This window comes from Oncorhynchus nerka, linkage group LG20 (genome assembly GCF_034236695.1).
Source record: "Oncorhynchus nerka isolate Pitt River linkage group LG20, Oner_Uvic_2.0, whole genome shotgun sequence".
Classification (NCBI taxonomy): Eukaryota; Metazoa; Chordata; class Actinopteri; order Salmoniformes; family Salmonidae; genus Oncorhynchus; species Oncorhynchus nerka.
The window spans coordinates 48,479,385-48,503,949 of NC_088415.1; the positions used below are offsets into that span (position 1 = coordinate 48,479,385).

A 24,565-nucleotide genomic window follows, 5' to 3' on the forward strand; every position below is an offset into this window, starting at 1 on the left:
TTTTGCAGGTACTGTTTAATGAAGCTGCCAGTTGAGGACTTGTGAGGCATCTGTTTCTCAAACTAGACACTAATGTACTTGTTGTGCACCGGGGCCTCCCACTCCTATTTCTATTCAGGTTAGTGCCAGTTTGCACTGTTCTGTGAAGGGAGTAGTACACAGTGTTGTACGAGATCTTCAGTTTCTTGGCAATTTTTCGCATGGAATAGCCTTATTTCTCACAACAAGAATAGACTGACAAGTTTCAGAAGAAAATTATTTGTTTCTGGCCATTTTGAGGCTGTAATCGAACCCACAAATGCTGATGCTCCAGATACTCAACTAGTCTAAAGAAGGCCAGTTATATTGCTTCTTAAATCAGGACAACAGTTTTCAGCTGTGCTAACATAATTGCAAATGGGTTTTCTAATGATCAATTAGCCTTTTAAAATGATAAACTTGGATTAGCTAACACAATGTGCCATTGGAACATAGGAGTGATAGTTGCTGATAATGGACCTCTGTACGCCTATATAGATATTCCATAAAAAATCTGCCATTTCCAGCTACAATAGTAATTTACAACAATGTCTACACTGTATTTCTGATCAATTTGATGTTATTTTAATATACAAAAAAAGTTGCTTTTCTTTCAAAAACAAGGACATTTCTACGTGACCCCAAACTTTTGAACGTTAGTGTAGATTCAGATTTTACTGTGTTGTATTTCGTTCTGCGGAACTGTGTCAGTACAGTTCAACACAGCGGACCTTACAATAGCTGGGGTCACTGTAAAGGTCATCATGTTTAGGCAGATAGTTATTGTCCATCACTAAATCGTGTTAAAATATATGTATCCATGTCTAAGGTGGATTCAACATTGTGTGACAGTTAAAAGACGTCAAAAACCTACCTATTTTAAATGAAATCATTTATAGTTGTTGATAATTGGTAAAATGTATAGGAACTTTTGCACAACCTTTTGAACAGGGTGTCTAGTAAAAACATATCGGCTTTTGTGTGAATAGTGTGTGTGGGGACAGGATACTCACCTTCTGAATAGCCCCCTTGAAGCCATCTTTGAGCGAGGCGGCTCTCGCTTGCCGGCTGAAATCAGGAGCACCACCCACGAACAGAGACTCCTTCAGGTTGAGAGCGGTGTGTTGGTTCTGGAGATAGGACACAAGTGTTAGAACCCTATAATAACAGGGTATGGAACCCTACCACAGGTACTAAAACCCTACCACAAGGACTAGAACCCTACTAGAGACTAGAACCCTACCATAACAGGGACTAGAACCCTATAACAAGGACTAGAACCCTACCACGTGGTCTAAAACCCTACCACATGGTCTAAAACCCTACCACATGGTCTAAAACCCTACCACAGGGACTATAACCACACCTGATCAATCGCTTCTGTTTTGACTCAAATGAGACTAGTTTCTTTTGTTTTTGAGCCATACAGTAGCACAATGAGACTAATAGCTGTCCCAGTGAAAAATATTTCTCCTTTGAAAGATATATCTATATAGTGCATGCAGGACAATTCACTAACTGTGCTAACTCCTTTCCCACATCAATACACTTGATCAAATACGTTTATTTGATGTCTGTGCAACTCTCCAAGCAGTCAATTACTTGTTATCTGGTACAAAACACAAGAAAAGGGCTACATTAGAAAGTCAGCTGGTGCGGCTGGAGTGACGATATGGATGCCGTTATTTTTATGAATGTCTCTCTAATGAATGAGTGATTGTACTGAAGACCTTTCCGGCGCCGAGCGAGCAGCAGCCTATAATTGGCCGTTAATTTGTGTGGTGGAGGAGCATGAAATCAGGTTCATCCAGCAACCCGCAGGGGACTTGGCTTCAATTGCGAAAGAGAAAGTACAGGCCCCCTCTTCGGGAGGAATTGCGGATATTTCTTTTTATGTAGGCCAGTAATTACCAGAGGGAAAAGATGAGGTTATTGGTGTAAAAATGATGGAAGTTGCCAAGTAAACATGGGTTGTGTTTGAGAGCCGGCATGGGATTGTGCTTCTATTTGAGATGGGAGCTGGAGGGTGGACGCCAGTGGGGCTTCACTAAACCCCACAGCTGTGTGGTGCACCTGGAGTGGGCTCCAAGAGCCCAGTCAGGTGGGTCACCTACAGTCCAGCTATGCCTGCCTCTTGTGGGAAGGACTAAGTGCCCACTTTAGCTGAAGGCAATGCTCAAGTGAAGAGTAACGGGTTGGGATCAACTCAACCTGTATTCGATACAAGTTGACATGCAATTCTCTCAGTTACATTGTAAAATGATTTGGATATATACATCCAGTCCATTATTATGAAGTTGTACTTTGGCCATCATATAATAAACATGGCTTCTATCAATTTGAAAGGTCATATTAGATTCCTGAATAGGAGAGAATTGGAATGATATACTCTAACTCTGGTAACAGACCAGTATATCTAATGGCATGGGTGTTGTTGGTAATGCCAGTGCTGTTATGTTTGAGTGAGTTGATGATGTGGAACGTTTTGTTTCTCTTTCGAGAAGAGAATGTTGATGACAAAAGAACAGCCCTGCTTGGCACCTCACTCTCATTCTTCTCTCCTTGATCTTCCTCTCACTCTCGACTGCCACACTATATCTCTGCCCACGCAGCCTTTTCTCATCAACTGCGTTGCGATCTTTTCATCCCAATTCCCCAAAAACACAGATTTTGATGCACTAAACCATTCACACCCAGTCCGAAGAATTTGCATAACATCACCAACGCTGCTGAGGTCATTCTCAAAGGCAATTCCTTGTTCAAAGTGGCTAGGGAGACATTTAATGAGAAGCAAATCATATAGTAGGCTATTGGAAAAATAATATGCTACTGAAAATATAAGGATAGGCTATTCATCCTATAGGATTAATCGTGAATGGAGAACGGCTACGTTTCATTCAATCATTCAATAAGTGGAGGAGATGCAAAACTGGAACCTGTCATAACACTTGCTGACTTAAGTTCTTTCTGTTGGATTAAAGAGATTAAGCCTAGACAGGCTAAGCCTATTTTAGGAAACTTTCTGAATGGACATAGAACATTAGCGAACTCATACACGCACAGCCACCTAAAAGGACCCATCAATCAAGGCCGCCTGAAGCGCATCTCACTCAGACATAAGCAAATCACGTTTCTCCTTTCCCAAAAACGTTTTACTGCAATAACCTTGCCTTAGCTTTAAATCACTTCTGTAGGATATCAAAAACGTGTCTATAAGATAATGCTAAATCAATGTAGCCTATCACGTCAATTGACGAGGAACGTTTTAAGGGGGAGACAGAGAGACAACTGTGATTTAGGGTATATGAAGATGTAATTGACAACCATTAGAAAATAGAAACACATGCACACAACTTATCCATAGCCTAACGATCACCCGTTGATACATTTTTGTGAAGCAACGGGTGGTTATGTTAACACTACATTTGACCTTTGAGTGCTTTATCTAAATCTGTGCAACCACTTATTGAAAAAGATCAAGTCTGGCAGATGGGCGCCTAGATTCACTTTAGCAGGAATATAATACATTGCCTAATGTATAGGCTATACAAATTATGCATTCATATATTAACTAACTTAACTTGCACATCTCCTTCTTCACTCCTCACGCAATTCATACATCTCCACTGGCAACTCTCTTCCCCCTTCTCTCTAGCTCTTGAACGAGTAGCCTCTATATTTAGATACTGACCAACGATACAGTTTGAAATGTATTTCAAGCAACAACAAAACATGTACTTATAGGCCTAGGCCTATTCAAGGAGAGAAGCATTGATCGATCCTCTTGCTTGCTGAATGTCTAGAAAATCGGCTAAATCGTTGGCATAGAACTGGTGGGGAAGTTTGAATGGCGAGAGCGATGTGTAGCAATTTGGCTAAAATGACACCGTGCTCCACTGAAGGATTGCAAATGTAAAAACCAGGCCGAGAGAAATGAATGAATGAATTCTTTCATTCACACAATGAACCCACAGACCTGTCAGTGCGCCGCCTGCACTGTCCCAGATAACAATCACTATTGGTCAACAGCTTATTTTAACATGTGAAAAGACACAAAAATAGAACCTGTTCCCGAATAAATAAGTGACGGATTGCGGCAGCACAGTATTTCACAATTGGTGTGAACGGTGTCATAAACAAGACATGCTCTTATAGAATTTTTTTTTGTTGAAATTATTCAGACGAAAATAACGGACTTAGTGAGAAAGGGCCTTAAAGAAGTTTCATTGTAGCGAGGCACAATGGCGGTCAGAAAGATAACTGCCTCCCTCACCCCCTCCTTCAGCCTCCACAGCAGATGGACTGATTTGAAACAACTTCCGGGTTGGAGCGAGCCGGTCGCATCCGCGCTTCGGTCTGCAGGTTGTATAACTTTTTCATTACATTTCATTACATTTCATTATAGTACAACGGTCTGATTTGTCTAATCTTAGCAATTTCTTCTTAGCTAGCTACATAGTCGTCGTTGTATCAAAGATAATTGCGTAATTATCGTATTTCGTCGTCTCCTATCTGCCCAACACGTTCACCGTCTACCGTAGCACTGTAGTAACTATCACACTCAACTGAACGACTTGATTAGTGTAGTGTTAGCTAGCTAAATAGTTGTCTTTGCTGTCTTCGTATCCAAGATAATTGTGTAGTTAGAGTGTGTAGTCTTAGAGTGATTATCTTAATTTACCGAGGTTAGCTAGCCAGCTATTTTGTCGTCCTTAACGTAGGAGACACTCCTAGCTAGCCAATAGCCAGCCAACGTCTACTGAATAGAACTTTCGCATTCCGGTCGCATTCCGCTTCGCTCCACAGGTAGTATCATATTTTCATTTCATTTCATTACAGTCCCAACGGTGTGATTTGTTTGATCGTAGCTAGCTACATAGCTAGCTACATAGCCGTCTTTGTTTCAAAGATAATTGTGTATTCTAGAGCGATTTTCTAGGTTAGCTAGCCAGCTATTGTCGTTCTCCTAACGCAACGTAACGTAACCAACACTGCTAGCTAGCCAGCTAGCCCCGAAAAGCAGCATTGTAGAAACTTCACACTCAACGGAACGACTTGATTAGGGTAGTGTCAACAACGCAGCTAGCCTACCTCAGCAGTACTGTATCATTTTAATCATTTTAGTCAATTAGATTCTTGCTACGTAAGCTTAACTTTCTGAACATTCGAGACGTGTAGTCCACTTGTCATTCCAATCTCCTCTGCATTAGCGTAGCCTCTTCTCTAGCCTGTCAACTATGTGTCTGTCTATCCCTGTTCTCTCCTCTCTGCACAGACCATACAAACGCTCCACACCGCATGGCCGCGGCCACCCTAATCTGGTGGTCCCAGCGCGCACGACCCACGTGGAGTTCCAGGTCTCCGGTAGCCTCTGGAACTGCCGATCTGCGGCCAACAAGGCAGAGTTCATCTCAGCCTATGCCTCCCTCCAGTCCCTCGACTTCTTGGCTCTGACGGAAACATGGATCACCACAGACAACACCGCTACTCCTACTGCTCTCTCTTCGTCCGCCCACGTGCTCTCGCACACCCCGAGAGCTTCTGGTCAGCGGGGTGGTGGCACCGGGATCCTCATCTCTCCCAAGTGGTCATTCTCTCTTTCTCCCCTTACCCATCTGTCTATCGCCTCCTTTGAATTCCATGCTGTCACAGTTACCAGCCCTTTCAAGCTTAACATCCTTATCATTTATCGCCCTCCAGGTTCCCTCGGAGAGTTCATCAATGAGCTTGATGCCTTGATAAGCTCCTTTCCTGAGGACGGCTCACCTCTCACAGTTCTGGGCGACTTTAACCTCCCCACGTCTACCTTTGACTCATTCCTCTCTGCCTCCTTCTTTCCACTCCTCTCCTCTTTTGACCTCACCCTCTCACCTTCCCCCCTACTCACAAGGCAGGCAATACGCTCGACCTCATCTTTACTAGATGCTGTTCCTCCACTAACCTCATTGCAACTCCCCTCCAAGTCTCCGACCACTACCTTGTATCCTTTTCCCTCTCGCTCTCATCCAACACTTCCCACACTGCCCCTACTCGGATGGTATCGCGCCGTCCCAACCTTCGCTCTCTCTCCCCCGCTACTCTCTCCTCTTCCATCCTATCATCTCTTCCCTCTGCTCAAACCTTCTCCAACCTATCTCCTGATTCTGCCTCCTCAACCCTCCTCTCCTCCCTTTCTGCATCCTTTGACTCTCTATGTCCCCTATCCTCCAGGCCGGCTCGGTCCTCCCCTCCCGCTCCGTGGCTCGACGACTCATTGCGAGCTCACAGAACAGGGCTCCGGGCAGCCGAGCGGAAATGGAGGAAAACTCGCCTCCCTGCGGACCTGGCATCCTTTCACTCCCTCCTCTCTACATTTTCCTCCTCTGTCTCTGCTGCTAAAGCCACTTTCTACCACTCTAAATTCCAAGCATCTGCCTCTAACCCTAGGAAGCTCTTTGCCACCTTCTCCTCCCTCTTGAATCCTCCCCCCCCCCCCCCTCTCTGCAGATGACTTTGTCAACCATTTTGAAAAGAAGGTCGACGACATCCGATCCTCGTTTGCTAAGTCAAACGACACCGCTGGTTCTGCTCACACTGCCCTACCCTGTGCTCTGACCTCTTTCTCCCCTCTCTCTCCAGATGACATCTCGCGTCTTGTGACGGCCGGCCGCCCAACAACCTGCCCGCTTGACCCTATCCCCTCCTCTCTTCTCCAGACCATCTCCGGTGACCTTCTCCCTTACCTCACCTCGCTCATCAACTCATCCCTGACCGCTGGCTACATCCCTCCCGTCTTCAAGAGAGCGAGAGTTGCACCCCTTCTGAAAAACCTACACTCGATCCCTCCGATGTCAACAACTACAGACCAGTATCCCTTCTTTCTTTTCTCTCCAAAACTCTTGAACGTGCCGTCCTTGGCCAGCTCTCCCGCTATCTCTCTCAGAATGACCTTCTTGATCCAAATCAGTCAGGTTTCAAGACTAGTCATTCAACTGAGACTGCTCTTCTCTGTATCACGGAGGCGCTCCGCACTGCTAAAGCTAACTCTCTCTCCTCTGCTCTCATCCTTCTAGACCTATCGGCTGCCTTCGATACTGTGAACCATCAGATCCTCCTCTCCACCCTCTCCGAGTTGGGCATCTCCGGCGCGGCCCACGCTTGGATTGCGTCCTACCTGACAGGTCGCTCCTACCAGGTGGCGTGGCGAGAATCCGTCTCCTCACCACGTGCTCTCACCACTGGTGTCCCCCAGGGCTCTGTTCTAGGCCCTCTCCTATTCTCGCTATACACCAAGTCACTTGGCTCTGTCATAACCTCACATGGTCTCTCCTATCATTGCTATGCAGACGACACACAATTAATCTTCTCCTTTCCCCCTTCTGACGACCAGGTGGCGAATCGCATCTCTGCATGTCTGGCAGACATATCAGTGTGGATGACGGATCATCACCTCAAGCTGAACCTCGGCAAGACGGAGCTGCTCTTCCTCCCGGGGAAGGACTGCCCGTTCCATGATCTCGCCATCACGGTTGACAACTCCATTGTGTCCTCGTCCCAGAGCGCTAAGAACCTTGGCGTGATCCTGGACAACACCCTGTCGTTCTCAAATAACATCAAGGCGGTGGCCCGTTCCTGTAGGTTCATGCTCTACAACATCCGCAGAGTACGATCCTGCCTCACACAGGAAGCGGCGCAGGTCCTAATCCAGGCACTTGTCATCTCCCGTCTGGATTACTGCAACTCGCTGTTGGCTGGGCTCCCTGCCTGTGCCATTAAACCCCTACAACTCATCCAGAACGCCGCAGCCCGTCTGGTGTTCAACCTTCCCAAGTTCTCTCACGTCACCCCGCTCCTCCGCTCTCTCCACTGGCTTCCAGTTGAAGCTCGCATCCGCTACAAGACCATGGTGCTTGCCTACGGAGCTGTGAGGGGAACGGCACCTCAGTACCTCCAGGCTCTGATCAGGCCCTACACCCAAACAAGGGCACTGCGTTCATCCACCTCTGGCCTGCTCGCATCCCTACCACTGAGGAAGTACAGTTCCCGCTCAGCCCAGTCAAAACTGTTCGCTGCTCTGGCCCCCCAATGGTGGAACAAACTCCCTCACGACGCCAGGACAGCGGAGTCAATCACCACCTTCCGGAGACACCTGAAACCCCACCTATTTAAGGAATACCTAGGATAGGATAAAGTAATCCTTCTCACCCCCCTTAAAAGACCTAGATGCACTATTGTAAAGTGGCTGTTCCACTGGATGTCATAAGGTGAAAGCACCAATTTGTAAGTCGCTCTGGATAAGAGCGTCTGCTAAATGACTTAAATGTAAATGTTGAAAGCCAAACCTACTTCTTTAACAAATGTCTCTACTTTGGTACAGTGTGTGAGATGGTAGTACTAAATACAGACCTTTCTCCCCTGTCAGTTCTATAGTCTAGTAACTGTCGTATGGTGGAGCATGGGGATGAGAAGTGGCGAACTGAAATTGGAGCTGAAAGTGGAGATATGAAATATGTCAAAGGAGGTGGATGGGACTTGTCTTATTACCTTGCGTGATTTCTTAGTTTCCAGACAGCACACAGTAAGAGAAAAGAACACGGGAGGGGAAAAAGGTTATCATAAAAGGTTATCAATGGACATTGGTGTGTGGAGAAACAGGCAACACACATACTCAAATACACCACACCCCGGACCAACATAAAACCGCATAACACAACACAAACTGTGAAGCCTGAAGGTCATGGACAAGACAGAAAGGCTGCCACTGAAAATAAATGAGAAACAAAAATTGTGCTTAAGGAAGTTGCAGCTGTGGCTCATCATTTGGATCCACCATATAGCCAGCCAATGCAGACAGTGTTATTTCTGTTTGTGTGCGAAAGCATGCATGGATTTGACGGGACATTTGGTCTTTTTAAAATCTCCTTCTGGATTTTACTGAAATATTCTGTTTTTAGATGTCCTGAATCACAGAAATTCCTGTCCCAGGTATAATATAATAACTTTATATAAGGTATCTATATCAAAGATGCTAGGCTCTCTGAGTGCAGTGGGACTTCCTGGCTCCCATCTTCATTGTAAATGCAGGAGTAGGAGAAAATTAGCTGCCAACTATATCCTGCATGGGGCCTCTATGCATTGAGCTCCTCCATCACTAGCCTCCACTCATCCCTATCCTTCTCACCCGCTCCCTGTTCTCGTCTTTTAATACGATTTTCTGCCTCCTTTGCAGTAGGGAAACACAATTACTTTACGGAGGACAGGAAGACAAAAAGAAAAGAGAGAAAAAGTGACAGCACGCATTCTGGAGGTGGTGGCTTTGGAGTGTACATGTTCCTAATCACAAATTACACTCTTTAATATGATTGGATGACTTGCAGACATACTGTACTTGGCTATTAGATTGCTCTCACTTATGTACCTGGTTTATTGCTTGATTATCATGATTTATTTTTCCCATCTCTCCATCTATACATCTACCTCCCTAGAGTTTAAGAGCATGGGTCAAACTAATGTAATAATGACAATAACTGCACTTGTGCACGTGACAATAAAACTTGCATGTACATATTAATGGGCTGCACTATTGGGGATCTTTGCTTCACTAGGAGCTAAAAGGAATAAGTAAAGTCATACTAATGGGTGCACTCAGGCCATAGAGGTTGTTTTTTGTGACTGCAACAAATAAGAACAAGATCATACTTCTGTGTAGGCATTTCAGCAGATGCAAAGATGGCAGATAAAAAGGATTCTAAGAAGGAGGGAAATAAGACGTTTCCAACTCAGAGACCGCCTGTCAAACGTGCCCTTCATGTCTCCAGCGTACTATTTCTTACCGTGACGAGCTATCAGAAAACAGTGGAATGTGTTTTCAAACACAACCCTGGTAGCGTGTATGTCCTTATAGACGACCGCAACTAGGTAAGCGTTTTGTAGAGTCAGCTCTGGTGTGTTATCATCATTGCACTCTGGGAGTAAAGAGTGCACTGAGTTGAACAGCTCCATTGATAAGGGCATGTATGCATTAGAGGTCGACCGATTAATCGGATTGGACGATTAATTAGGGCCGATTTCAAGTTTTCATTACAATCGGAAATCTGTATTTTTGGGCGCCAATTTGCCAATTTTTTAAAATATTTTTTATATACTTTTATTTAACTAGGCAAGTCAGTTAAGAACACATTCTTATTTTCAATGACGGCCAAGGAACAGTGGGTTAACTGCCTTGTTCAGGGGCAGAACGACAGATTTTCACCTTCTCAGCTCGGGGGATCCAATCTTGCAACCTTACAGTTAACTAGTCCAACGCAATAACGACCTGCCTCTCTCTCGTTGCACTCCACAAGGAGACTGCCTGTTACGCGAATGCAGTAAGCCAAGGTAAGTTGCTAGCTAGCATTAACCTGTTAGTCCTATAGAGGCAGTATTTCATTTTTGGATAAAAAGACGTGCCCGTTTTAAGCGCAATATTTTGTCACGAAAAGATGCTCGAATATGCTTGGAATTGATAGTTTTGGAAAGAAGACACTCTTACGTTTCCAGAACTGCAAAGATTTTCACTGTGAGTGCCCTAGAACAAATGCTTCGGGCAAAACCAAGATGTTTGACCGACCAGGAAATGAACAGGATTTCTGAGGCTACGTTTTCCATGATCGCCTTATATGGCTGTGAATGCGACAGGAATGAACGGACACTTTCTCTTGTTTCCCCAAGGTCTCTGCAGCATTGTGACGTATTTGTAGGCATATCATTGGAAGATTGACCATAAGAGACTACAATTGCCAAGTGTCCCGCATGGTGTCTGCGTGGCAATTGGTGCGCAAAAGTCAGCTCCCAGTATTTTTCCATTCGAATCAGAGAACAAAGCATGCTTCAAGGACTGCGCTTTCAATGGAGAGATATATGACAAACCACCTTCAGGATTGATTCAAACAACGTTTTCCATGTTTCAGTCGATATTATGGAGTTATTTCGGAAAAAAGTTTGACGTGTAGGTGACTGAATTTTCGGTTAGTTTTGGTAGCCAAATGCATAGTAACAAAACGGAACGATGTGTCCTACACAAGAATCTTTCAGGAAAAACTGGACATCTGCTATGTAACTGAGAGTCTCCTCATTGAAACATCTGAAGTTCTTCAAAGGTAAATTATTTTATTTGATTCCTTTGCTGGTTTTTGTGAATATGTTGCGTGCTAAATGCTAACGCTAAATGCTAAGCTAGCTATCACCACTCTTACACAAATTATTGATTTTCTCTGGTTCTAAAGCATATTTTGAAAATCTGAGACGACAGGATTGTTAAGAAAAGGATAAGCTTGAGAGCAGGCATATTTATTTCATTTCATTTGCGATTTTTAGAAATCGCTAACGTTGCGTTATGGTAATGAGCTTGAGGCTGTAGTAACGATACCGCATGCGGGATGGGGCGGACTATGAGGTTAAACTTATCTTATAAAAAAAACAATCAATCACTAGTTAACTACACATGGTTGATGATATTTCTAGATATTATCTAGCATGTCCTGCGCTGCATATAATCTGGCTGAGCATACAAGCATCTAAGTATCTAACTGAGCGGTGGTAGACAGAAGCAGGCGTGTAAACATTCATTCAAACAGGACTTTCGTGCGTTTTGCCAGCAGCTCTTCGTTGTGCATCAAGCATTGCGCTGTTTATGACTTCAAGCCTATCAACTCCCGAGATGAGGCTGGTGTAACCGAAGTGATCGGCTTCGGCTTTTCTCCAATAATCGGTATCGGCGTTGAAAAATCCTAATCGGTCAACCTCTAATATGCATGGCCAAGGATGTGGTGCTACAGTGACACGCATGTACACAAACACACACAGTAGCGCAGGCTAAGTAAAAGCAAGGCTGGATATTGCCTTTTATGCTAGCAGCTATGCAGAGCATATTCACATCCAGTTTGCCTTGCATGCTAATAGCTAGGCTAATCATAAATCATGATAAGCCTAGAATGATAGCTCTCTCTCTCTCTGTCTGTCTCACCGGTGACTCTCCCCTGACTGGGTCCTTTCCGTTTATGTTGATCTCTCCCTTGCGACTGGCCCTCTCCAGATTCACTGTGTTCCACATACCCATCTTGATCTTATCTTTACTCCTGCATGAGAGGAGCAGAAACAAACGAGCCAAGAGGTCAGGGACGTCTCAAAGCAACACACAAGTACAATCCAAAATCAAGAGACAACAATAACCCAGTTAACAAGGACTCCTGGGCCGTCATTGAAAATAAGAATTAGTTCTTAACTGACTTGCCTAGTTAAATAAAGATACAATTAAAATAAATAGGTGTCTAGACTAGAGTTGCTATGGGGTTCTAGACTAGAGTTGCTATGGAGTTCTAGTTAAGAGTCGTTATGGTGTTCTGGACTAGTTGCTATGGGCTAGAAGATTAGTCTAGGGTTTCAGACTAGAGTCACTATGGGGTTTCAGTCTAGAGTCACTATGGGGTTTCAGACTAGAGTCACTATGGGGTTTCAGACTAGAGTCACTATGGGGTTTCAGACTAGAGTCACTATGGGGTTTCAGACTAGAGTCACTATGGGGTTTCAGACTAGAGTCACTATGGGGTTTCAGACTAGAGTCACTATGGGGTTTCAGACTAGAGTCACGATGTGGTTTCAGACTAGAGTCACTATGGGGTTTCAGACTAGAGTCAGTATGGCGTTTCAGTCTAGAGTCACTATGGGGTTCTAGTGTGGTGCCCACCTGATGACGGCGGGGCCCTTGCCCAGGTCGTAGCGGAACTCCAGGATGCCGTCGTTGAGGGAGAGGGAGATGAAGTCCCCTTTGCCGTCGGTCTTCTGGCCATTGTAGAATATCATGCCGTTGGATTCGTTGGCCATGAGCACCACCGTCATGCTGACCTTTTGGCTGGAGACAAAACACAAACATGAGTAAACAACCAGGCAGAGATAAAAACATATACAGCAATAGTAAACAAGTGCCAGACTAAACATAAAAAACAACAGTAACCAAACAACAGACAGAAGACCAACAACAATGGTAAACAAACACCATCGCAGAATGGAGGCCAGACCTGGTATTACAACTTTTTTTTACCCCTTTTTTTCAATTTTCCCCTAAATGACATACCCAAATCTAACTGCCTGTAGCTCAGGCCCTGAAGCAAGGATATGCATATTCTTGGTACCATTTGGTACCATTTGAAAACACTTTGAAGTTTGTGGAAATGAGTAGATGTTAATGGTAGAAGAAAATACAAAGAAAATAAACACTTTTTCTACCACCATCTTTGAAATGCAACAGAAACATGGTGTCCACAAGATGGCAGCAGTGTATGTGCAAAGTCTCAGATGGATTACTTGAATTAGGAGTGAATGACATGACATTTAGTGATATGTCACCCAGGTACATTTGGGCAAATTGTGAAGGAGACATTTGCATTCATATTGTATTTTTCTGCAAGAATATAGTCACATGTGTATACTTGGAGTTTCATTTAGCTTTTCCAGTATTAGTAGACATGTTATGTTCAACATTTGCAAAACAACCAGTTTTCATAACTCTGAATATTCTTATCATTTTTGGCCAAAATGAAAAGGCATGCTGTCGTACAAGATCAGTAGCAACATTTTACAACAGAAACAGGGTTTCCGGATACTCCCGTAAAGCCCAGCTCATTGGCCATCTAGCTAGCTTTGTTTGAACCCGATTGGTGCTTATTTGACAAAGTTAGAGTCGTTCAAGTGAAGACCACCCGCGTCATCGGAGTGCCATGAAGGCATCGCTTTCTGACCAAATATGGTTTTCGTATAGGATCTACTACACCCCTAATGATATTGTGAAGTCTGGTTACGTTCTAGGATCTCTGAGGAATACATACGAATGTGATTTGACTGGTTGAAATAACATTAAAGGTTCACAGATTCCTTTCTTTGCAATTCGAACGAGTGGAAATACAAAATTGATCGTGCATGCTATATGGACCTTTTTAGGATATGAAAAAGGATTTTATCTAACAAAACGACACTTCATGTTATCTCTGGGACCCTTTGGATGATAAATCAGAGCAAGATTTCAGTATGTAAGTACACATTTCACCTTCAGAGGTGAATTTATCAAACCTATCGCGGTGACAAAAGTATTTTGTTGTTAGGAGCTCTCCTCAAACAATAGAATGACATTTTTTCACAGTAATAGCTACTGTAAATTGGACAGTGCAGTTGTATCAATAATAATTTAAGCTTTCTGCCGATATAACACACTTATATGTACCGACATTTGTTGTTTCTCTAAAATCTACAATCGTGACATAAGGCACTGCATGATTTACAACTGTCCCGCTGACGGGAAGCCTATCCCTTAAACAGTTGCCTGTCTGTCTACTGTTATGTCTATCTGGTCTTTACATAATGTAACAATGTTGTATGTGACGATAGCTGTAGTTGTGTGTTCTTTTGTGTAACCTACACAAGACTGAAAATAATTCCCACCATAGAGGACAACATAAACATTGAATTAATTATATTTCTATGGAATACTATTTCTAAGCAGCAGGACAATGATCTGTTCTGTTCCATTTAATTATATTCAATTCATCACAAGACTGTCCTGCTGGAGGCACAGCTTTGAGTATCTATCTGCCATTACATCAAGTTACAGCTCCCCGTGTACCTACTCCTGGAGATCAATATGCCTTTACGATACAGGACCAGAATACACTCAAATATCAGTGACGGTGTCTTTGTGGACACATATGGTGTTGTGCATGTAATGCGTGGAGTATGTGTGTGAGTATAGGTGTGTGAGTATGTGTGTGTCTGTGTGTAGTGAAATTTGCATTTGACTTACTGGAGATTGTGACCGTAGGTGTGCAATCCCTTCAGCTCCAGGTAAGAGTCACCACTAAAGAACGGCATGTAGGCCCCTTTCTTGTCCGACACTGAAGATGAAACACAAATGGAATGCATTACAACAGACATTATGTCATCCTTAGCACTATGCATGCTTATGACAGTAAGAAGGCTTATACAGTCTGTCAGGGGCACGTTGGCTGAAGTAAGTGCTACCCACCCAGGCGGTCCATTTTGGATAACAATGGTGGCTTAGTCTTCACCCACACCGACACACACACAAACAGACCGTTTGGGGCTGCGAGGCTCTTTTCTTTGCTAATTAGTCGGGATTAGCTAACTGAGTCAGGGAGGGGAGGCAGACGGAGATGAGAAAGCTAATTAGCCATTGTGTAGGAAACGGCTAATGACGGAGAGGACAATAGGAGCACTGCTGCAGACACAACAAGGAAGTCTGCCGTCAAAGCAGCTGTCATAATAAGGAAAGGAAAGAGCAACCTCGGAACTCAGACAGTGGATCAGGAGAAGAGTTCGGTTTCTTTAGCTGAATGCATACACACACACACACACACACACACACACACACACACACACACACACACACACACACACACACACACACACACACACACACACACACACACACACATTTGAGAGGAGAATTGCACTTATGGTTTAAAAGACTGGCTATGTTTCTGCCATAAGGCACAGGGACTCAGAGGGAGATGGACAGTTGGAATCTAAAATCTCACACGAGTTCCAGCGAAGCAACTCTATGTAGTTGAATTGGGGAGTATTAGTGAGTATAACTATGTCTACCAAGGGCTTCCTTCGAGTAGGCGGTTGGCGACACCACCTGTCTTTAACTGTTCCCAGTACAGCCCTTAAAGCATATTCGGCTGAATGATGGTTCTGTTACGTGATCCAGATCTTGTGTAGGCCAGACACTCAGGCTGAGTGACTTCTTCATTAATCAACATGGGAGGACTGATGTCATTAGTCATCTCATTGATTTAATTGAAGCCCTCAGAGTGTGAGATGCTCTTTCCCTCACAATGATTTTCAGTTCACCCCAATTGATTTTAAATCACCTGCTAACTGGGACTTACGGTGAGGCGAGAGGCCGTTCTCCTCAGATGTTTGGTGAACCAGTCAGGTTAGGAAACCGCGTGTGTGTGAGTGAATGATAAGCTTGGTGTTTTATTTTTTAAATCAAATGTCTGTAGTTTAAGTAGCGATGTGATACGACACATAAATACTGAAGTCAAAACACAGACTGATGTACATACTGTACTGACATGCTTTATAAACTCAGCAAAAAAAGAAACGCCCCTTTTTCAGGACCATGTGCTTCAAAGATAATTAGTAAAAATCCAAATAACTTCACAGATCTTCATTGTAAAGGGTTTAAACACGGTTTCCAATGCTTGTTCAATGAACCATAAACATTTAATGAACATGCACCTGTGGAACAGTCGTTAAGACACTAACAGCTTACAGAAGGTAGGCAGTTAAGGTCACAGTTATGAAAACTTAGGACACTAAAAGAGGCATTTCTACTGACTCTGAAAAACACCAAAGAAAGATCCCAAGGGTCCCTGCTCATCTGCGTGTACGTGCCTTAGGCATGCTGCAAGGAGGCATGAGGACTGCAGATGTGGCCAGGGCAATAAATTGCAATGTCCGTACTGTGAGACGCCAAAGACAGCGCTACAGGCAGACAGGACGGACAGCTGATTGTCCTCGCAGTGGCAGACCACGTGTAACAGCACCTGTGGGACAGGTACAGAATGACAACAACTGCCCAAGTTACACCAGGAACGCACAACACCTCCATCAGTGCTCAGACTGTCCGCAATAAGCTGAGAGAGGCTGGACTGAGGGCTTGTAGGCCTGTTGTAAGGCAGGTCCTCACCAGACATCACCGGCAACAACGTCGCCTATGGGCATAAACCCACCGTCGCTGGACCAGACAGGACTGGCAAAAAGTGCTCTTCACTGACGAGTCATGGTTGTGTCTCACCAGGGGTGATGGTCGGATTTGCGTTTATATCGTTGAAGGAATGAGCGTTACACCGAGGCCTGTACACTGGAGCGGGATCGATTTGGAGGTGGAGGGTCAGTCATGGTCTGGGGCGGTGTGTCACAGCATCATTGGACTGAGCTTGTTGTCATTGCAGGCAATCTCAACTCAGTGCGTTACAGGGAAGTCATCATCCTCCCTCATGTGGTACCTTTCCTGTAGGCTCATCCTGACATGACGCTCCAGCATGACAATGACACCAGCCATACTGCTCGTTCTGTGCATGATTTCCTGCAAGACAGAAACGATAGTGTTCCGCCATGCCCAGCAAAGAGCCCGGATCCGTTTTTGTCACCAAAGCCCCATATACTAACTACCACTGCAACCAGTATGCTCTTGTTGGCTGGCCCTCACTTCATATTTGTCGCCAAACCCACTGGCTCCAGGTCATCTATAAGTCTTTGCTAGGTAAAGCCCCGCCTTATCTCAGCTCACTGGTCATCATAGCAGCACCCACCCGTAGCACGCGCTCCAGCAGGTAAATTTCACCCCCAAAGCCAATTCCTGCTTTGGTCGCCTTTCCTTCCAGTTCTCTGCTGCCAATGACTGGAACGAATTGCAAAAATCACTGAGGCTGGAGACTCATATCTCACTTACTAACTTTAAGCATCAGCTGTCAGAGCAGCTCACAGATCGTTGCACCTGTACATAGCCCATCCAACTACCTCATCCCCATATTGTTATTATTTTTTTTCTCATTTGCACCCCAGTATCTCTACTCTACTCTACATTGTAATTACTTCGCCACTACGGCCTATTTATTGACTTACCTGCCTAATCTTACCTCACTTACACACACTGTATATATTTTTTCTACTGTATTATTGACTGTACATTTGTTTATTCCATGTGTAACTCTGTGTTGTTGTTTGTGTCACGCTGCTTTGCTTTTTCTTGGCCAGGTCGCAGTTGTAAATGGCCTACCTGGTTAGATAAAGGTGAAATAAAATTTAAAAAATTCTCAATCCCATTTAGCACATCTGGGACCTGTTGGATCGGATGGTGAGGGCTAGGACCATTCCCCCCGAAATATCCCAGAACTTGCAGGTGCCTTGGTGGAAGAGTGGGGTAACATCCCACAGCAAGAACCGACAAATCTGGTGTCGTCCATGAGGAGGAGATGCACTGCAGTACTTAATGCAGCTGGTGCCCACACCAGATACTGACTGTTACTTTTGATTTTGACCCCCCCCATTTGTTCAGGGACACATTATTCAATTTCTGTTAGTCACATGTCTGTGGAACTTGTTCAGTTTATGTCTCAGTTGTTGAATCTTGTTATGTTCACAGAAATATTAACACATGTTAAGTTTGCTGAAAATAAACGCAGTTGACAGTGAGAGGACGTTTCTTTTTTTGCTGAGCTTATATCTCAAATACATGCTCACTCTCTCTCAAACACAGACACAAAAGGTTCAGCAGTGGGGATTTAACTTCTTTAAAAAGAGGTGCCAGTACCTTGCTCGCAATGGAGTCCCTCGCGGCCCATGGGACACTCACACTTATACCCTCCCTCTGGTTGCACCTGACACTGGGACGATGGGTGGCATCTGTTAGGCTCGCATGGATTGTGGGTGTCGGCGCACGTCGGACCTATATTTCACCATCACCAAATTACAAAAAAACCCACCCCAAGTTAGAACTCAAACCACAGAATCTTTATTCCATCTTCTCTTATAAAAACCAGGGTTGTATTCATTAGGCACCAAAAAGGGAAATAAATGACAAAAAGGAGGGACTACCTGAACTTGGGGCAGAAGACAAATTACTGCTATTTTCTGTAACATATGGACAATTAAGTTGTATTCTAAGAAACTTTTCCATTTTCTATTGCATACCGTTTTGCTACGGTATGCCCTAATTAATACAACCTAGGCCTTTCAGACCATTTCCCTTCATTCCATGATTTCCTCAGTAATAGAGGTCCTTTTCTAATAGGATTTAGAAAGATTAAGGAAAGACCCAGGCACCCTGTCTTGCTGTTTTGCAGTCATGCGTATGGAGACGGTTCTTGGCTGTGGGAGAGGTGTCTGAAATGGCTCCCGGATGGCTAAATTGGCTTTGCCCTACGCTAGCCAGGACGGATCCCAATTCAGCTGTCATTATTTAAGTAGCCAGAGCTGCCTGAGGCGAGCAGAATGCTGTAATTAACCCCTTCCGCTGAGTTCTATTACACTCTTTCTCATCAATTTCTCCTGTTACTCACTCTCTCTCGCACACACATACACACTCTTTCTATCATCTCTCTCCCTCCCTCTTACTCCATCTCCCTCTCTCTTGTCTCTGACCAACTCTCTCATTATCTCTCTCAGAACTATCTTGACCCTAACCAGTCAGATTTCAAGGCAGCTCATTCAACTGAGACCGCTCTCCTCTGTGTCACAGACGCTCTTCCGCTCTGCTAAAGCGGACTCGCTCTCTTCTGTTTTCATCCTCCCAGATCTATCTGCTGCCTTCAACAGATCCTCCTCGTCACCTTCTCAGGGTTGGGTGTCTCAGGATCTGCAAACACTTGGATCGCATCCTACCTGACAGGTCGCCTGTGACTGCACTACGTGCTCTCACTACTGGTGTCCCCCAGGGCTCGGTTCTAGGACCTCTCCTCTTTTCTCTTTACATCAAGTCACTTGGCTCTGTCATATCTTCACATTGTATCTTCTATCATTGCTATGCGGATGACACTCAACTACTCTTCTCCTTCCACTCTTCTGATGCACAAGTAGCGACACGCATCTCTGCATGCCTGGCAGACATCTCAGCTTGGATGTCGGCCCACCACCTCAAGCTCAAGCTCGACAAAACGGAGCTACTCATCCTCCCGGGGAAGGCCTGCCCGCTCCAAGACCTCTCCATCATGGTTGACAACTCCATGGTGTCCCCCTCCCAGAGTGCAAAGAACCTTGTCGTGACCCTGGACAAGACACTGTCGTTCTCTGCAAACATGAAAGCAGTGACTTGCTCCTGCAGTCACTGCTTTGAAGAGTACAACCTTTCCTCACACAGGTAGTGGTGCAGGTCCTAATCCAGGCACTTATCTCCTGTCTAGACTAATGCAACTCTCTGTTGGCTGGGCTCCCCGCTTGTGCCATCAAACCCCTGCAACTTATCCATAATGGCGCAGCCCGCCTTGTGTTCAACCTTCCTAAGTTCTCCCATGTCACACCGCTCCTCTGCACACTCCACTGGCTTCCAGTCGAAGCTCGCATCATCTTCAAGACCCTGGTGCTTGTCTATGGAGCAGCAGGGGGAACTGCCCCTTCGTGCATCAAACCCTACACCCCAACCCGAGCACTGCATTCTGCCACCTCTGGTCTCTTGGCCCTCCCACCCCTATGGGAAGGCAGCTCCCACTCGGCCCAGTCAAAGCCCTTCTCAGTTCTGGACCGCAATGGTGGAACCAGCTTCCCCCTAAAGTCAGGACAGCGGAGTACCTGCCCATCTTACGAAAACATCTGAAACCCTACCTCTTTGAAGAGTATCTTAAATAACACTCACTCTGCCCCTGACACTGCACTTGGACCACTGTAAGAGAGGAGAGAGGGGTAAAGGCCAGGCGATGGGGAGCATTTGGTTATAGTCTTCAATGGGTTCCTTTACTGCACTACACCTAATCCCAAAGTCTTAAACAAGACAGAGGCAACGTGCCTTGAGCTTTTCAAATGGCTAAATTCTGACTGCGGTTTATTCCTCAGACATTGGTTAAAATAGTATTGGCTCGCTTTCAAATAACTTTGAGCAGTTGATTGAGCCTAAGGAAGAGGGCAGTGTGGGGTAATCATGGGTCCAAAAAGTTGGAGCAGTTCCGAAATGGATCTGGGGCTTTCCCACCCAGACCGGATATGCATAAATAAACAATGTAATCTAGAGACCCGTTTCGAACAGACCCGAAGACAACTAGAACCTTTCCGTACAGACCTGGTCGGGCCCAGATCCGATCCGAGTGGGGGAAGCAGCAAAAAAGTATTTTATAAGTTACTTTATTAACCGGAGCTGATAAAGCGCAAGAGGAAGGGAGATGCCTCTCTAGTAGTCGGGGGAGGGGCCATACTGTGAGCGAGTGACAATGTGAGGAGGGAGGGAGGTGCCGCTCTAGTAGGCGGGGGAGGGGCCATACTGTGAGGGAGTGACAATGTGAGGAGGGAGGGAGGTGCCGCTCTAGTAGGCGGGTGAGGGGCCATACTGTGATTGAGTGACAATGTGAGGAGGGAGGGAGATGCCGCTCTAGTAGGCGGGGGAGGGGCCATACTGTGATTGAGTGACAATGTGAGGAGGGAGGGAGATGCCGCTCTAGTAGGCGGGGGAGGGGCCATACTGTGAGCGAGTGACAATGTGAGGAGGGAGGTGCCTCTCTAGTAGGCGGGGGAGGGGCCATACTGTGAGCGAGTGACAATATGAGGAGGGAGGGAGGTGCCTCTCTAGTAGGCGGAGGAGGGGCCATACTGTGAGCGAGTGACAATGTGAGGAGGGAGGTGCCTCTCTAGTAGGCGGGGGAGGGGCTATACTGTGAGCGAATGACAATGTGAGGAGGGAGGGAGATGCCGCTCTAGTAGGCGGGGAGGGGCCATACTGTGAGCGAATGACAACGTGAGGAGGGAGGGAGATGCCGCTCTAGTAGGCGGGAGAGGGGCCATACTGTGAGCGAGTGACAATGTGAGGAGGGAGGGAGATGCCGCTCTAGTAGGCGGGGAGGGGCTATACTGTGAGCGAGTGACAATGTGAGGAGGGAGGTGCCTCTCTAGTAGGCGGGGAGGGGCCATACTGTGAGCGAGTGACAATATGAGGAGGGAGGGAGGTGCCGCTCTAGTAGGCGGAGGAGGGGCCATACTGTGAGCGAGTGACAATGTGAGGAGGGAGGTGCCTCTCTAGTAGGCGGGGAGGGGCTATACTGTGAGCGAGTGACAATGTGAGGAGGGAGGGAGATGCCGCTCTAGTAGGCGGGGAGGGGCCATACTGTGAGCGAATGACAACGTGAGGAGGGAGGGAGATGCCGCTCTAGTAGGCGGGGGAGGGGCCATACTGTGAGCGAGTGACAATGTGAGGAGGGAGGGAGATGCCGCTCTAGTAGGCGGGGGAGGGGCCATACTGTGAGCGAGTGACAATGTGAGGAGGGAGGGAGATGCCGCTCTAGTAGGCGGGGGAGGGGCTATACTGTGAGCTAGTGACAATGTGAGGAGGGGCCATACTGTGATTAAGTGACAATGTAAGGAGGAAGGGAGATGTCGCTCTAGTAGGCGGGGGAGGGGCCATACTGTGAGCGAGTGACAATGTGAGGAGGGAGGGAGATGTCGCTCTAGTAGGCGTGGGAGGGGCCATACTGTGATTAAGTGACAATGTGAGGAGGGGGGTTGAGATGCCGCTCTAGTAGGCAGGGGAGGGGCCATACTGTGAGCGAGTGACAATGTGAGGAGGGAGGGAGAAGTGAGGGACAGCAACCAACCAAGCCGATTCGCGCCATAGTAGACTAATAGCTGCCTTAGCTAGGCTATTTATCATCAAATATGAGTACGTGGTACCCGTCTTGACTGCATCAAACCGGGAGAAGCTAATTAAAATAGCTAATGTTAGCTAGCTAGGCTAACTGAGGTTGCAGTGCATGCGCTTTCTCATCCTAGAGTTACAAATAACAACAACTCCAATTCAGAATATTAAGATGCAGCCTTTCTGTTGGCTCTTGGTCATTGAAGCCTAACCCTCTACTTCAACTTTTAATTCCATCTTCCATTGTTTAGATAGCTCCTAACTTTTGCCACACATGGAGAGAGGCTATATGACCGTAGCCTATTGCAGCAATGGCTGGCCAACCACAAGCTAAACACGCCACGGTCCACACAAAGTGAAAAGCAAGAGCAGCAACATAAATAAGAAGATATGAAGACCTCTACTGTGGGGACTATGTAATTTGGTTCTATTGTGCCAGGCCAAATAAACAAAAACAAATACTATTTGTGAAGTCAAATCTACGGTGCCAAGAACTGAGGTCTGAGTCATGTTCATTAGGGCATGCAACAAAAAACATTTTGAGACGTGTTGCAATGGCGTTACTCAATGGACAAGTCCAGGTAGTCCCTTGATGTTGCGATCCACTTTCAGCCGTTTGGTGCCTAATGACCAGGACTCTGTTGTTTGAAAGAAAAAGTGTTTGGCTGACCGGAGTAGCTGTTGATGCACTTGCAGTGGAACATCTCAGCCTCCTTGACCTGGCAGGAGGCGCTGTTCTTACAGGGGTTCGGCTGGCACGGGTTGTTGCCGCACTCGCCTACGCCGGTGCCGTAGAGCACGTTGCCACCCTTCTCCTGCAGGTTGTACACCAGGTTGTTGACGTCCAGCGTGCGAATACAGCCAACAAGACCTGTACCGGTGGAGGTCCTCTCCTTCACACTAAGAGAGAAGGGGATGGAGAGAGCGGGAGTGGGAGTGGGAGAGAGAGAGAAAGAGAGGAGAGGGGAGGGAGAGAGAGAGAGAGAGAGGAGAGAGGGAGAGAGAGAGGGAGTGAGAGAGAGAGAGCAAGAGAGAGAAAGAGTGTGAATGACAATATACCATCAGCCATTCAATAGTTATTCAAATCAATTTAGTGAAAAATAGGAAAAATAAACACAGGTGCTGGACAGAAAAAACAAACAAATAATATGAAAAAAGCAATACCTGCAGCTCTGCTAATGCTCACTGTGTACGCGTCTCAATAAACCAATATGGTACCGGAGAGTTCCGTACTGTACTGGTTTTATATAACTCAACAACTCCTTTCTCCATTAATCTCCTTTTCTCTCTATATATATACTAATACAATACTAATTATATATTGCTAACATAAAACCATACTAATGCCATCTTCATGTTAGGCCTTACTCTGTCATCATGTCTTCGGGCACCCCTCCGATGAAGAGGTGTGTGTCCAGGTTGAGGCCGTCGGTTCCGGGGGGGCTGGCGCCCTCGATGTGGAGTTCGTCATCCACGCTCAGCACGGCGTTGCGCCGGTTCCTCGTCACCACCAGCTGGTACCAGCGACCCAGCTTCACCTGGACTTTACTGACCAGTGTGCCTGTGCCCGAGCCGGTGTTGAACCTAGGGATGGGTAGCAAACCATCATCTTTATATAATATGTTCAATGGAGTATCTGCATTGAAAGATGGTTTTTAATCCAGGAATAGGTTTAAATCTGGATACAGGAAACTGGCCCATACTGCATATGTTTTTCAGTATATACATTTTTTTTAAAGGAAGCAGATTAGAGGTTCATAGGTGCACCAGCTACACCTGATTAACTGCCCTACATGTACCTATGGAAAACTTGGTTGAGAATTGATGGTATTATATTTCTCATAATCAATTGCCCTCTACTCTAATGTTTTCTAATGGGATTTTTATAGAGCTACTGTTGGAATGGAGGTCCATAATCATTTCTACACAGTTTCAATTTGATCTGAGTCATTTTAAAGTATATTGAGTTATATATATATATATATATATATATATATATATATATATAAAGTACCAGGCAAACGTTTTAGAACACACTTACTCATTCCTGGGGTTTTCTTTATTTTTAACATTGTAGAATAATAGTGAAGACATCAATACTATGAAATAACACATATGGAATCATGTAGTAACCAAAAAAGTGTTAAACAAAACAAAATATATTTCAGATTTGAG

At 45.5% G+C, this 24,565-nt stretch overlaps 1 protein-coding gene across 3 annotated transcripts in view; it reads right to left on the reverse strand.

Annotated features, from left to right (window-relative positions):
* Positions 1-24,565, reverse strand: part of LOC115101912 (agrin-like) — a 492,981-nt gene that overhangs the window by 30,824 nt on the left and 437,592 nt on the right. For all 3 annotated transcript variants that reach the window (XM_065005557.1, XM_065005556.1, XM_065005558.1), the window contains 7 exons: positions 23,759-23,974; positions 23,061-23,290; positions 18,371-18,505; positions 14,828-14,918; positions 12,722-12,886; positions 12,002-12,113; positions 1,032-1,148 (listed from right to left, as the gene is read on the reverse strand). In XM_065005557.1, coding sequence (XP_064861629.1) covers positions 1,032-1,148; positions 12,002-12,113; positions 12,722-12,886; positions 14,828-14,918; positions 18,371-18,505; positions 23,061-23,290; positions 23,759-23,974 — 1,066 coding nt within the window. The remainder of the gene's footprint in view (positions 1-1,031; positions 1,149-12,001; positions 12,114-12,721; positions 12,887-14,827; positions 14,919-18,370; positions 18,506-23,060; positions 23,291-23,758; positions 23,975-24,565) is intronic.